The 12,210-nt window shown below is 38.5% G+C and overlaps 1 protein-coding gene across 2 annotated transcripts; it reads right to left on the reverse strand.

Annotated features, from left to right (window-relative positions):
* Positions 1-2,732: 2,732 nt before the first annotated feature.
* On the reverse strand, positions 2,733-11,574 carry LOC144998234 (uncharacterized). 2 transcript variants are annotated; one of them, XM_078958047.1, is made up of 7 exons: positions 11,465-11,574; positions 11,345-11,374; positions 11,121-11,268; positions 10,721-11,047; positions 10,578-10,661; positions 10,308-10,502; positions 2,733-3,254 (listed from the first exon to the last, which is right to left on the reverse strand). In XM_078958047.1, exons 3-6 carry the CDS (start codon positions 11,229-11,231, stop codon positions 10,347-10,349), a joined length of 678 nt encoding a protein of 225 aa, XP_078814173.1. In that variant the 5' UTR covers positions 11,232-11,268; positions 11,345-11,374; positions 11,465-11,574; the 3' UTR covers positions 2,733-3,254; positions 10,308-10,346. The 2 variants fall into 2 exon arrangements, with proteins under 2 accessions (XP_078814173.1, XP_078814172.1); XM_078958046.1 differs by having other exon boundaries at positions 11,121-11,374.
* Between the last annotated feature and the right edge of the window lie 636 nt (positions 11,575-12,210).

Raw genomic sequence — 12,210 nt, forward strand, 5'->3', positions numbered from 1 at the left:
ATTCTTCTGGCTTAACTCAGTGCTACATCGAACTTGGTTCTCTGAACCATGTAACATTCTCATCGTAGTCGGACTCAATTCGATATGACCACTCGAGTCGGAATATCAACAATCTTTTTAGTCATTACCGAAATGATGGTAACGACATACTCGAATAAAACAGTATCAATTACTAGCTTCTTGGTAACCTTGTGACTTTCCCTGATCCAAGCGTGAGTCCTGTGCTTCCGGTAGTATATGCATCTACTACCTTTCACACCTACTCATATTTGTCCCAAGTATCGTCTCACAGTTTTTGATAATAATTTTCCTGGATACATTTCAGGTTGAAAGTACCCCCCCCCCCCATACTTTAAATACTCACAATCTTCATAAACACTTGCCCACTTTTTCCGAACAATGCTCATTTTATGCAACCCTCCGAATCCATCCTCAGAAAACCTCCTAACCTCAAGGTATTTTTAGTTGAGCAACCTAAGCATACATAATCTAGAATTACAATTTATGATACCACTATGGAGCTTTCTTTGAATTCTTCATTTCTCTGACAACTTGATCTTCGATTTCTTTGAATTCAACACCTTATTTGATTTGATTTCTTGGTATCTTCAACTTTTTGAATTTCTTGGAATTTTGATTTTTTGATCTTCACTTTATTTGCTCCAAAATTCTTCAAACTTTTTCGTAATTCTCTCTTCTTTTTTTTTTTTTTACATGTACCTCTCTTTTTTCACTCAAAACCTACATGCTTAAGCAGAGGCGCTCAACCTCAACCTTTATAGGTTATTGATAATAATTTTCCTGGATACATTTCAGGTTTAGGCTGCTAAACATATTGCATCCTTCAAACCGAGCGGGGTTATGTTTTTGTTCCATGATTTCACTAAAATAAGGGAAGCCACAAATGCACTATAATGTATATTGGCTCAACTAAACATTTGAGTTCTCATCGGATCATCTCATACAATATTAGCAAAATTTTAAATTATCACTAGATTTTTCTAAATTAAACTATTATTTCAAGTTTTCTTTTAAATTATTAAATTTCCTTAAATCTAGCAATTTCCAACTATTATTTCATTTTTATAATTTACTTTTACCGACCCCCTACCCCACACTTATTTCATACAATGCCCTCATTGTATGCTAAAACAAATTAAGAACATAAAAATGGAGAAAAAGGAACAGACTCCCCTGGGTAGTTGTGGTGAGATCGAATGGGGCTGCTACAGGTTGCTTCAAATATTGCTGAAAAACTGAAAACTGGAACTGGGTTTTTTCTCTCGTGGCAAATCAACATTCGACCCCAATTATTGAAATTTCTGAAAGCATCTGAAGGGTAAAAGTTCTGTAAAGATCTGAAACATCAAGAGCATCAACATGGAAAACAAATTTTAAACAAACTAAAAATAAAAATAAAAACTCACTAAAATAACTAAAAAACCAAAATAACTAAAAAGGATATCACGATCACATGTCTTCGTCAAAATCAAACTACAATTGTTGATTAAATCCCTTGCATGCAAGAGGTGGTTTGCGAAAACAAAAACTTTCGGGACCTGTCAGACTATTTCCTTTGTTTTCTTTGCACCATTAACTAATAAGTAGAACAAGAGTTGACCCAACTAGTCAAGAGTAGCAAGAGTTCAGTCTTCCACTTAACCACCTCGATACGCCTTGCTATACTACGCCTCGTGGATTGAGTTGGACAAATCACCAAAGTAGTAGACTAAACAAGTCAAGAATTCCCTAATCGCTTGCAATCACGAAACCCATGCAAAAGGTAAAGCCAATCGATGTGTATGATCACAAATTCCTGCAAATAACAACAAGAACCTTCCCGACAAGCGAAATGATATCAACGAAAATAAAACTAAAATAATAAAATAAAAAACTAACTAAAAATAAATAACGAATAATCAAATACACTAAATTAATTGAAAGCCGTTCCCCGGCAACAGCGCCAAAAACTTGATGTGCACGAAAGTACCCATTAATTTTAATATTTATAACCTAACAAACTTAGACCAACTATGCACTTATAGGCAGTGTACCTAGTCAAATTACAGTATAGCTTAGGTAAGTCGGGTGTCGGTCACAGGGAACGGTGGATTAATTTAATATATTTAATTATAGGTTACATGTCACACGAAAAGAATAAAAGAAATAGTTTAATAAATCTCAAACTAATAATTAATTAACCATTCTCGATAAACTAACAGGAAAAACAAATCTCTTTAGGTACTTTGGTTTAGACAAATTCCACCTTGAAAACATAAACAATTGCACACACAAATTCATTTATTCATGTTCACCGATTCCTAAATTGATTAGATTCATGTTCACTATAACTAATCCTTTAGCAAACAAGTTAATTCAAACGGTGATCAATTGATTAAACTAACATGCTTCCTAGTGTTCAGTTCGTATCAAGCAAGACTTGTAACTTTAGTTAATTTAAACATTTAATTAACCTCTTGTTGATGGTCATCAAACAAGGCTCACACATTAACTTACTTATTCCCAAGTTAATCCTAGTTTCACATTCGTTATTTCTAGTCTTATAATCTCAATGGTCATCAAAAATCATAAGAGACAAGCAAATCAAGCAGGTTTTCATACAACTTAATTCACTTAACAATTAACAGCAAATAATCATCATTAACACATGAGGATCTTTGAACAAGCTTGGCAAGATAAATTAAACACAAATAAATTATTTAACATAACAATTAGTCTAAGAATCAAAACTTCATTCAATCATAAACACAAAGTAAAAGGTTTTTACACCCAAATCAGAAACTAAATACAAAAAGTACCATAATGAAGTGCTAAACAAGGTCACGTTAGCAATCCATATGATTACCGACATGTATCCGCTCTCCAATCCTTCAGATCTCTGCTCCCGTTAGCTTAACGGCCTTCCGGCCGCCTTCTAGACCCTCAAAACGGCTTAACAGAAGTTAATTGTCGACTAAATTAGGTTAGAAGTCGAATCCTTTCTCCTGGTTAGCTAAAAATCGACATTTATAATCTTTGTAGCCGACCTAAGTACGCTGGGCGTACTTAGGATTACGCGGCGCGTACTAAGGATAATCACGCGATCAAGTATATCCGGTGCAAGTAGGTACGCGGGGCGTACTCTTAAGGTACGCGGGGCGTACTCGCTACCTCAGCACCCTTTTCTTTCTTTTAGCTTCTAAGCCCGGTTTCCGCTTCAGTCTTTTCTTTTGTGCTTTATTGACAACAAATAGCTGCAAAACATAATTCAAAGTATTATGAGTACTCTTTAGTTCTAAAATAGAATAAATAAGGCCAAAATATTAAGATAAAGTGCATAAAAATATATATAAAAATACACATATCAGTTTTCCAAGTCACCATTCAAGAAAATTACATAACAGTTTAACACACCAGATAACAAAATGAAGATTTTATTATTTCTTGAAACTATTACATAAGTGTTCAAGTTCACCCTAGACTATGCCTCTAAGAGGCTACATCATACGATACTATGGCAACTGCATATCTTGATCTTCGGGTATGAAGTCCTCATCCTTGATTCCTTGCATGGTTTTCTGCTTTGTCGAGGATCATGTGGAATGCCCTTGGCCTCGGTGACGTTTCTGGTCTTGTTGCTTTATTTTTCCTTGGGCAGTCTCTGGACATGTGCCCCTTGACTCCACATCCGTAGCATACTTTATCATTATGTGTGCAATCCTTGGAATGCTGACCAGTCCTTCCACGCTTGGAACAAGTCACTTCTTCGTTGCACTTCCCACAATGCTTCTTCTTGCATTTATCACACCATCTCACTTCACCTCCATCTCCTCCTCTAAGCTTTGAGAATTTTCTTTCCTTGTTGGACCTTGAAGGTCCTTCAAACTTCCGCTTCTCCTACCTTATCTTTTTCTAGACCCTTTTCTCGTATCTGGGCCTCTACGTTCTTAGCTGCCCTAAAAGCTGTTTTCAAGGTAGTTGCCATTTTGACCATTGGGCCAAAGTCTGTGGGTAACCCGTTAGCAAACCTATCAATCTTGGAGAGTTCAGTAGGCACCAAGTAGGTGAATAGCTTCATCCTCTCGGTGAATGCGGTGGCATACTCATTAACACTCAACTTCCCTTTCTTCAGGTTCTGAAAATCGTTGTTTAGGTCTATCAGATCTATCTCCGAGCAGTACTGCATTTTCAATTGTTCCAAGAACTCTTCCCGTGACATCCTTAAGGCTTCTGCTCGTGGGCATCGTATCTGCCAATAGCTTACACCAGCTCAAGACTCCAGTTTTTAGTTGTCTTATAGCGAAGACGGTTTTCTGTTTCTCGCTACAGTCGCAGCTCTCAAACACCATCTCCATCTCGGAGATCCAATCCATAATCTCAACCGGATTTGGGCTTCCTGAGAGACTCGGTGGTTTCACACCAAGGAAATTCTTGTACATTCGCCCATCCTTGTCGTTTCTCCCCCCCCGGGCCTTCCCTTTGTTCGCCTTGAGTCCCCACTTGAATCGCTCTGCGGCTGTAGTTCCCTTCCTTAGATTGTTTGGGAATTGGCTCGGTCGGCTCAACATGTATGGTAGGTTCGTCCCTATTTTCGTGGAACATCTGTCTCATTTCTTCCCTTTGTTCAGCTAGCATAACCCGAATCATGGCTTGAACTCCAGCCATGGTGACTGGCTCGGGTGCAACTTCTTCTACAACAGGTATTTGCTGAACCACTAGCGGTTGAGGGGGTTGGTTCCTATTTCCATTTGCATTTACGTTTCCGCGACGGGTCCTTGCCATCTTGATCTATACACCAAATAAGGCGAATCTAGATCTTTATTTAGGATTGACGTTTAAATCATCCTTATCACTCCGAAACGCTTATATGCTAGTTCTAATATCGCATTCGTACGTTTAGAATCCTAAACACATAAGGTTTCTAGATCCGGTCGGCAACAGACCATAGATCCGATCAAACTATAGCATAACAAATCATTTAGCACGTAAAAGCAATTTAGGCATCATTCCAAAATTAAGCTAGTGCTAGAACCTCACAATCATCGCTTAGCATTCTAAGTTTAAGTTTAGAAATTTCCTACAAATTTGTAGTTCGCTAAAACTAATGCTCTGATACCAACTGTGACATCCCCATTTTCACAGCCAGAAAAGACCGATTTTGTTTATTCTTTATAAAAATCAGAGTTCTTCGTTTAATAAAAATGTTGCGGAATTTGTTCCCAGAAAAACACAATAAATACGTTATTAAAACATTTTCGAAGAAACGTTTTTTATTCATTTCAAAACGTTTGGGATGTCATCGTGAATACAGAAAATAAGCATAAACAGAACTTATATTTATTTACACTAGTGATTTACATCTATTTAAATCTCTCAGTGTAATGTGACTTCATATCAACACCTGTGATATAAATAAATTGAGTGGGTCAGGTTGGGAAACCTAGTGAGTACATAGGGTTTTCAACCCACAATAATATAATTATTATGTTTAAAAAATCAAACAATCAACTCAATTACCCATCCCAATTATCTTTCTTACTCTTAAGGATTTATCCTAAGAGTCATATATCATACATTCGTTTATTCCGAAGTCCCTTACTTCCAAGGTTATAGGACTGTCACTAAATCCATAGCTGCCAATGTTCGTTCATAAAGCACTAATTCCATAGCTGCTATAGTCTATTCATCAGGTACTAAATCCATAGCTACCAGTGTTTATCTAATAGGTACTAAGTCCATAGCTACCAATTCCTGACAGGTACTAAATCCATAGCTACCAGTGTTTGTCCAATAGGCACTAAGTCCATAGCTGTCGATGTTTATTAGTTAGGCACTAAGTCTATAGCTGCCAATGTTTACTCACATCATCTTTTATCTCTCATCATTCATCTACCCTTGTCATACCCAACATATTCGTATATATAAAATACGTATACAGTTTAAATAATTTAAAACATGTATAAAAACGTTCATCCAGCATAGACAACAAGTATACAGATAATATGCACACATAGCACGTAGTTTATATAAAATACTTCATATCTATGTGTAAGATGAAAGTAACTATGCACTCACCTGAAAGGTGGTGACTTAGTACTCAAACATCGCTTTGATACTCTCAAAACAATTTCCTATCGTAAATTCACTATTTACGCTTCCCGGTGCCATGCCGGTTCCGTCGCGAAACTTCGACGGGTCATAACTTCTTCGTTATAACTCGGATTTCGGCGTTCTTTATATATACGGAAACCTTGTGACATATAATACATCTTGGTTCAAATTATTTATTCTAAATAATCTTTTGTTGAAAATTCATTTTCGACCCCTATTGCCTCTAAATTCACTAGCCCGGATCTACAGGCGTTACATCATCACCCGCGTTCTGGGGCACCAACAACGCCCTCTCCCAGAACTTGGCAGTGATCTCCACCACTGTTTCCATCGTCTGCCTCATAGCTAAAAACTTCCTGGCCAGCTGCTGAAGCTCGACAGTTAGTGCAAACTCTGCCCTGAACCTGGTCATGAAGTCCGACCAGGTCATAGCCTCGACAGCCGAGGCTCCCAACGAGTCACCAACAGACTCCCACCAATCCCTAGATCGATCCCTCAAACATCCTGTTGCAAATCTCACCTTCGATCCCTCAGGGCAGAAGCTAATCAACTGTGCAGACTTCATGTCTGCAATCCATCGCCTGACAGCTATGGGGTCCTTCGCCCCGTGAAAATCCGACACACCACTGCCCCTGAAGTCCTTAAAGGACAGTGTGCGAGATCCCAACTGGCCAGATGCCATGTCGCTCCTGAATGCCCGAAGGCGATCCTCCATCAGCTCAACTATCCCTTCCTTGATCGACCCGAAGATAATGGGGGTTGACTCAAGGATGCCCCTGGTGATCTCTGACGTGATGAAATCGCGTAGCCCCTCATCCACCGGCTCAGAACCTGATCCCGAACCCGGTCCCTCTCCTGAACTGCCAACTGCTGGTCTAGGGCGTAATACCACCATTCTTAAACACAACATAATAAACGTCAGGAACACTGATATATCTCGAGGAATCACTACTACCACAAGTTTCCTGATCTCATCTCAGCTTTCCCTGATTCGAGTACGGATCCTCTACTTCCAGTAGTACAGGCCCATACTACCTTCCACATCTATCCATACTTTCCTCAAATACTGCCCTGACTCCACCAAATCACTATCACTACTAATAATCTTTGCTACCCCCATCCTAGGCTTGCCCTAGGGAATTCTCTGACTATACCCGATCCAATCCTCAACTGCTGAAAGCCTCCTTGTGATGCCAATTAGCCATCACCTGAATACCATCACATGCGGCGAGGCTCAGATAATCCTTTAAGTGAAAGGCTCATCCCTACATCGGTTAGACTCAGACAAGAGTTGCGCAATATGGCCAAGTCTAGCCCTCTGAGATTATTCAACCCTGTTTGAATGTGACGTGATGCATTCACCTAATAGCTAACTTCCATTACTTAGAATCCCACAAAGCACAAAGCATGTAGCATTCAGACATAGGAGACTACTCAAACAATTCTATCCTCACATGGGGAAACTGTACTAACATACAATGCTAAGCTCATGTTATTAGGGATAACCTAAACAGGCTATCCTACTGTTGTCTACTTAATCCTAGCATGCAATTTTCATATACTGAAGCACATAAAGCAGGCACATAAGGCATCACTCCTAGATCCTTAGTTTTATTCTAGCATGCTGTTCTACTGAAACTGATAAACATACATAAACTTGTATGGGTATATTGGGGAATACTTACTTGAGCTTGGACGGTCGCGCACATCACACACTTTGTTCCTTCTTAAAACTCTTTACTTAACCTTTTAGAAAACATTTGTCTTTTTCAAAATATTTTGATCCCTTGACTTGAGTTCAGACGCCCCTGAATGTGTGCCCGAATCCCTCAAACCAGGGCTCTGATACCAACTTGTAACATCCCAAAAATTATGGACCAAAAATTTCATTTTTAATTAAGTGATTTGCAAAACATTTGTAACAAAATAACATTTGACCGTATCGTTTAATAAAACATGTCTCGCGTTTGTAAACCAGAACGTAAATCATAATAATATCAGAGTACAAATCCCAGAATGTCTCATAGTGCAGAAAAACAAAATCGTGTGTGTGATATGCCGTTTCTGTGCCAGCTCCTTCCCCTTGGCTAAAGAGGTACCTGAAACAACAACTAAAAACCGAAAGCACGAAGCTTAGTGAGTTCCCTCATCGTACCGCAAACCAAATAACCACATAACATACAATTATTGCCAGGCATATCTGGGTGCCCAACCTACCCCTGCGGTCCTCTCGACCAGATACTAACTAGCATATCTAGGTGCAGGTCTCCCCTTCGGTCCTCTCGACCGGATACTGACTAGCATATCTGCGTGCTGGTCTCCCCTTCGGTCCTTTCGATCGGATACTGACTAGCATATCTGGGTGCTGGTCTCCCCTTCGGTCCTTTCGACCGGATACTGACTAGCATATCTGGGTATTGGTCTCCCCTTCGGTCCTTTCGACCGGATACTGACTAGCATATCTAGGTGCTGGTCTCCCCTTCGGTCCTTTCGACCGGATACTGGGGACTACTTCACCCCTTACCACTACCACATAACACATATCACATAATCTATTTAGCATAATTGGGCATGACTGCCCCTTCGGCCCTATCGACCGGTAACCTGGGGACTATCTCCCCTAATATTGCTAGCACATAGCATCATATCGTACAAACACATAAACATAACACAAGTAGTGGCAACCCTAGATGAATATCACAGAGACAATCATCTAATCATACAATTCCTACTAGTGGGCCGACATTGTGGCCTTAGACCCACTGTTACTAGAAGGTAACTCACCTCGAAGTGGCTGCTGAAAGTCTGCTTGCTGAGCGCCTGACTGCTGAACCGGAACTCCCTGGCTACAATTTCCATAAACACTAAGTCAAATACTGATAACTAATCTTAGGGTAAAATGACTATTTTACCCCCGTTCAAAGTCAACATCCTGGTCAAAGTCAACTTCCTGGTTGACCGGACTCGTCGAGTTGGCTCGCCAACTCGCGGAGTCCCTTCCATCTGTTCTAGTTTTATACCCGTTCTACTTATCGAGCTTAGCGAACACTCAACGCGTTCTTCTTCGATACACACATACTGAGTCCAAGTTCATCTGACTCGTCAAGTTGAAGAACAACTCGTCGAGTCTAAGGCAATCTTCATCGGACTCGCCGAGTTGCTCATCCAACTCGCCGAGTCCAACGTTCTACTCGCCGAGTTCATTCAATCCTTTTTCCATACAGACCTGATTTGAGCCATGCAGTGGATCCAAACCACAGATCTAGGCTTCTAGGGCATGCTTATCACGTAAAGTTGCAAACTTTACGTGCATGCATAGCTTTAGAGGCTTCAAATGTCCAAACTAAGCTCTTAATGGGGTTCTAAGCTCAAGAGGGACCTTAATCACCAATATGACTAAAACATAACACTTCTAGAAGGTAATGAGAGTCCAGATCTGAAATATAACCCAACCATAAGGTTTCTCTGCAAGGAGTTGGGGTTTAAGGGATTAGAAGCAACAATTTAGGGACAAACAAGATCTAATAGATCAATAATCAAGATGGAAACTTTATTACCAGAATGGATGACCACCAACGAATGTGTTCTGGATCTAAGTCCCCTTCCTTGACCTCTTCAACCTCTCCCTTCTTCCACTTGCTCCAAAGTGCACCAAAAGTCCCTTCACAAGGCAACAATCACTCAAACTTACCAATGGAGGCTAGGGTTTTGATAAAGAATGCTCTGAGGGTGATGGAGGCTGAGATGGGGCTATAAGGACGTTTAAATAGGGTGCAAACCCTAAGGATTAGGGTCTCCTCCTGATTGGCCTACTCGTTGAGTCCAGGCGTGGACTCGCCGTGTAGATCACTTAAAGCCCGCATCCAACTCGACATCTACTCGGCGAGTTAGGGCTACAACTCGCTGAGTAGCTCTTCCAAAAAGAAACATTTAATCAAAATAAATACGTACCAGGAACGGGCTGTTACAAACCCAATTACCAAAGCTTTTAGCAAATAATCACCACAAAACCAAAATGACCAAATCAACATGTATTTTATCGCTATATTTAAACTAAGACGAAAAACCAAAGTACATTGCTATTTGTTGCACTTGGGACAAAAAACTAATTATCAAAGCTTTTAGAATATAATCACCACCAACAAAAATATACCAAATCAACTTGCATATATTGAAATTAAATAATCTTGTTTTACCTGTGACGGTTGTGATGATTGTGGTGGTGGTAGGGACGACTATGAAATCGGCGGGAGAGCAGAATGTTTACAGCCGATGCCTCTGATATGGCCACATCGCTCTCCTAATACTTTCTCATAAGAGGCTCTTTCTTGAGCGGGTGTTAACTCACTTTCACCTTGGGTTTGTTCTAAGAGCTCTTCGACTAACCGATTCTGTAATTCCCAAAAGTAACAATTAATTATAAATAAACATGTAATTATATGATAGAATTATAATTAAGTACTTACATATTGTTGTTCCACCTCAGCAGTAACAAACACACCATCCCTATCGGTATGAGCTTTGCGAAACGTTTCCACTCTCTTAAGGTTCTGTTTAACTTTAAATTAGATTATATTTTAAATAAATAATTACATGTATTGCACGTTACCTTCTTATAGCAAGTACTGTTATACGAGCTCGACCCCCCACGATTCACGTTTGTTTGCATTTCACGGACTTTTTTGTTCCTGTCTGAAGCAATTATGTGTTCGTCTGTTTGGAAATACTCAACTGCTTTCTTCCAGTTATCAACCTCCATACCCTCTGGAGGGTTGGCTAATGCTCTCGGGATATCTTCATACCCTCCGACTAACATAAAATATTCTTTTGCGTCAACTTTACGTTCTCGATAACCTTTTAACAAAGTTGCTTGAAAAGTCTCTGTCAACATATTAGCTTGTACATCCTGATACATCTGATCCAAATCAAACTTCGTCTACAAAAAAAAATAACCAAGTAAAAAACCAATCATAGTTAACCATATAAAATATTTTTAAATAAATAATTACCCCTAAATGTTGTGATACGGTGTTCTTTATTGTAGGGGAAACTTTTTTCCAAGTCCATTTATCAAAAGGGACCATTTGCCACATTGTTTTTCCAATTTCTCGTGAAAACATGTCTTTTGCCTCTCCTAGGGGATCAAATGTTATATCCCTATCATATACCATGCTAATTAGTTTGCCATGGTTCCGTAAGAGTGCTTTTTCAAGCTTTATATTTTTGGCTTTACCTCGGACTTTTCTACGAGCACGTTGCTCAACTACAAATATAAGTAAAAATTATTAGAAAATGTATTTAATTTATATCAACTAAATAAAAATAGTAAATAAAAATTCTTTATAAGACTTACAGTCCTACTCGTGATTACCAGCACCTCTACTACCTGGGAGAGGTGGATCCTCAGCTCCATCACCCTCGTGTCCACGACCCATAACAGCAGCCATGGTATACAAAAACAAAAGCTTAGAAATAGTAATTTTAAAAAAAAAAATTAAAATTTTTTATTTGTAACATTGTACTTTTATAGCATCTTACTATTTCATATATATATATATATATATATATATATATATATATATATATATATATATATATATATATATATATATATATATATATATATATATATATATATATATATATATACTATAACACCAAAAATTAGCTAATTTTGAATTAGTCTAGAAATAATAATAAAAACTTGGAATATATTCATCATCAAAATTGTGAGTTGCTAATCGCAAATTTTGGTAACCGTAACCCCTTGTAGTCCATGTTCCTCTACAAATATATTCATCACTAAAGTTGTAATCTAAGACACATATGTTGCGAAGGAATATACTATAATTCTGAAAATCTGTTAATTGAATATAAAATTATAATAACATACAAATGTAGGTCCACCAAGGGAAATGAATAGAATTTAAAGAACTATCTACAATGGATAATTGGATATCCATAAACACGTGGACAAAACTTTGGGATAATTTTTTTTAAGAACAAAATCATCAACCTTGGTTATATATCCTTTATTCAAATTATGCATTTCATCTACAATGGATAATTGGATATCCATTCTGAAAATCTGATGTATTT

This window comes from Lactuca saligna, chromosome 5 (genome assembly GCF_052625555.1).
Source record: "Lactuca saligna cultivar CGN05327 chromosome 5, ASM5262555v1, whole genome shotgun sequence".
Lineage (NCBI taxonomy): Eukaryota > Viridiplantae > Streptophyta > Magnoliopsida > Asterales > Asteraceae > Lactuca > Lactuca saligna.

Bases quoted from the DNA above. Each gene is read 5' to 3' on its own strand.
- LOC144998234 (XM_078958046.1), bottom strand. From the start codon at position 11,282: ATGGTATATGATAGGGATATAACATTTGATCCCCTAGGAGAGGCAAAA. The intron at 11,048-11,120 runs GTAATTATTTAT...TTTTTTTTGTAG, and splicing joins CCGTATCACAACATTTAGGG to ACGAAGTTTGATTTGGATCA. The intron at 10,662-10,720 runs GTAACGTGCAAT...AAAGTTAAACAG, and splicing joins ACAGTACTTGCTATAAGAAG to AACCTTAAGAGAGTGGAAAC.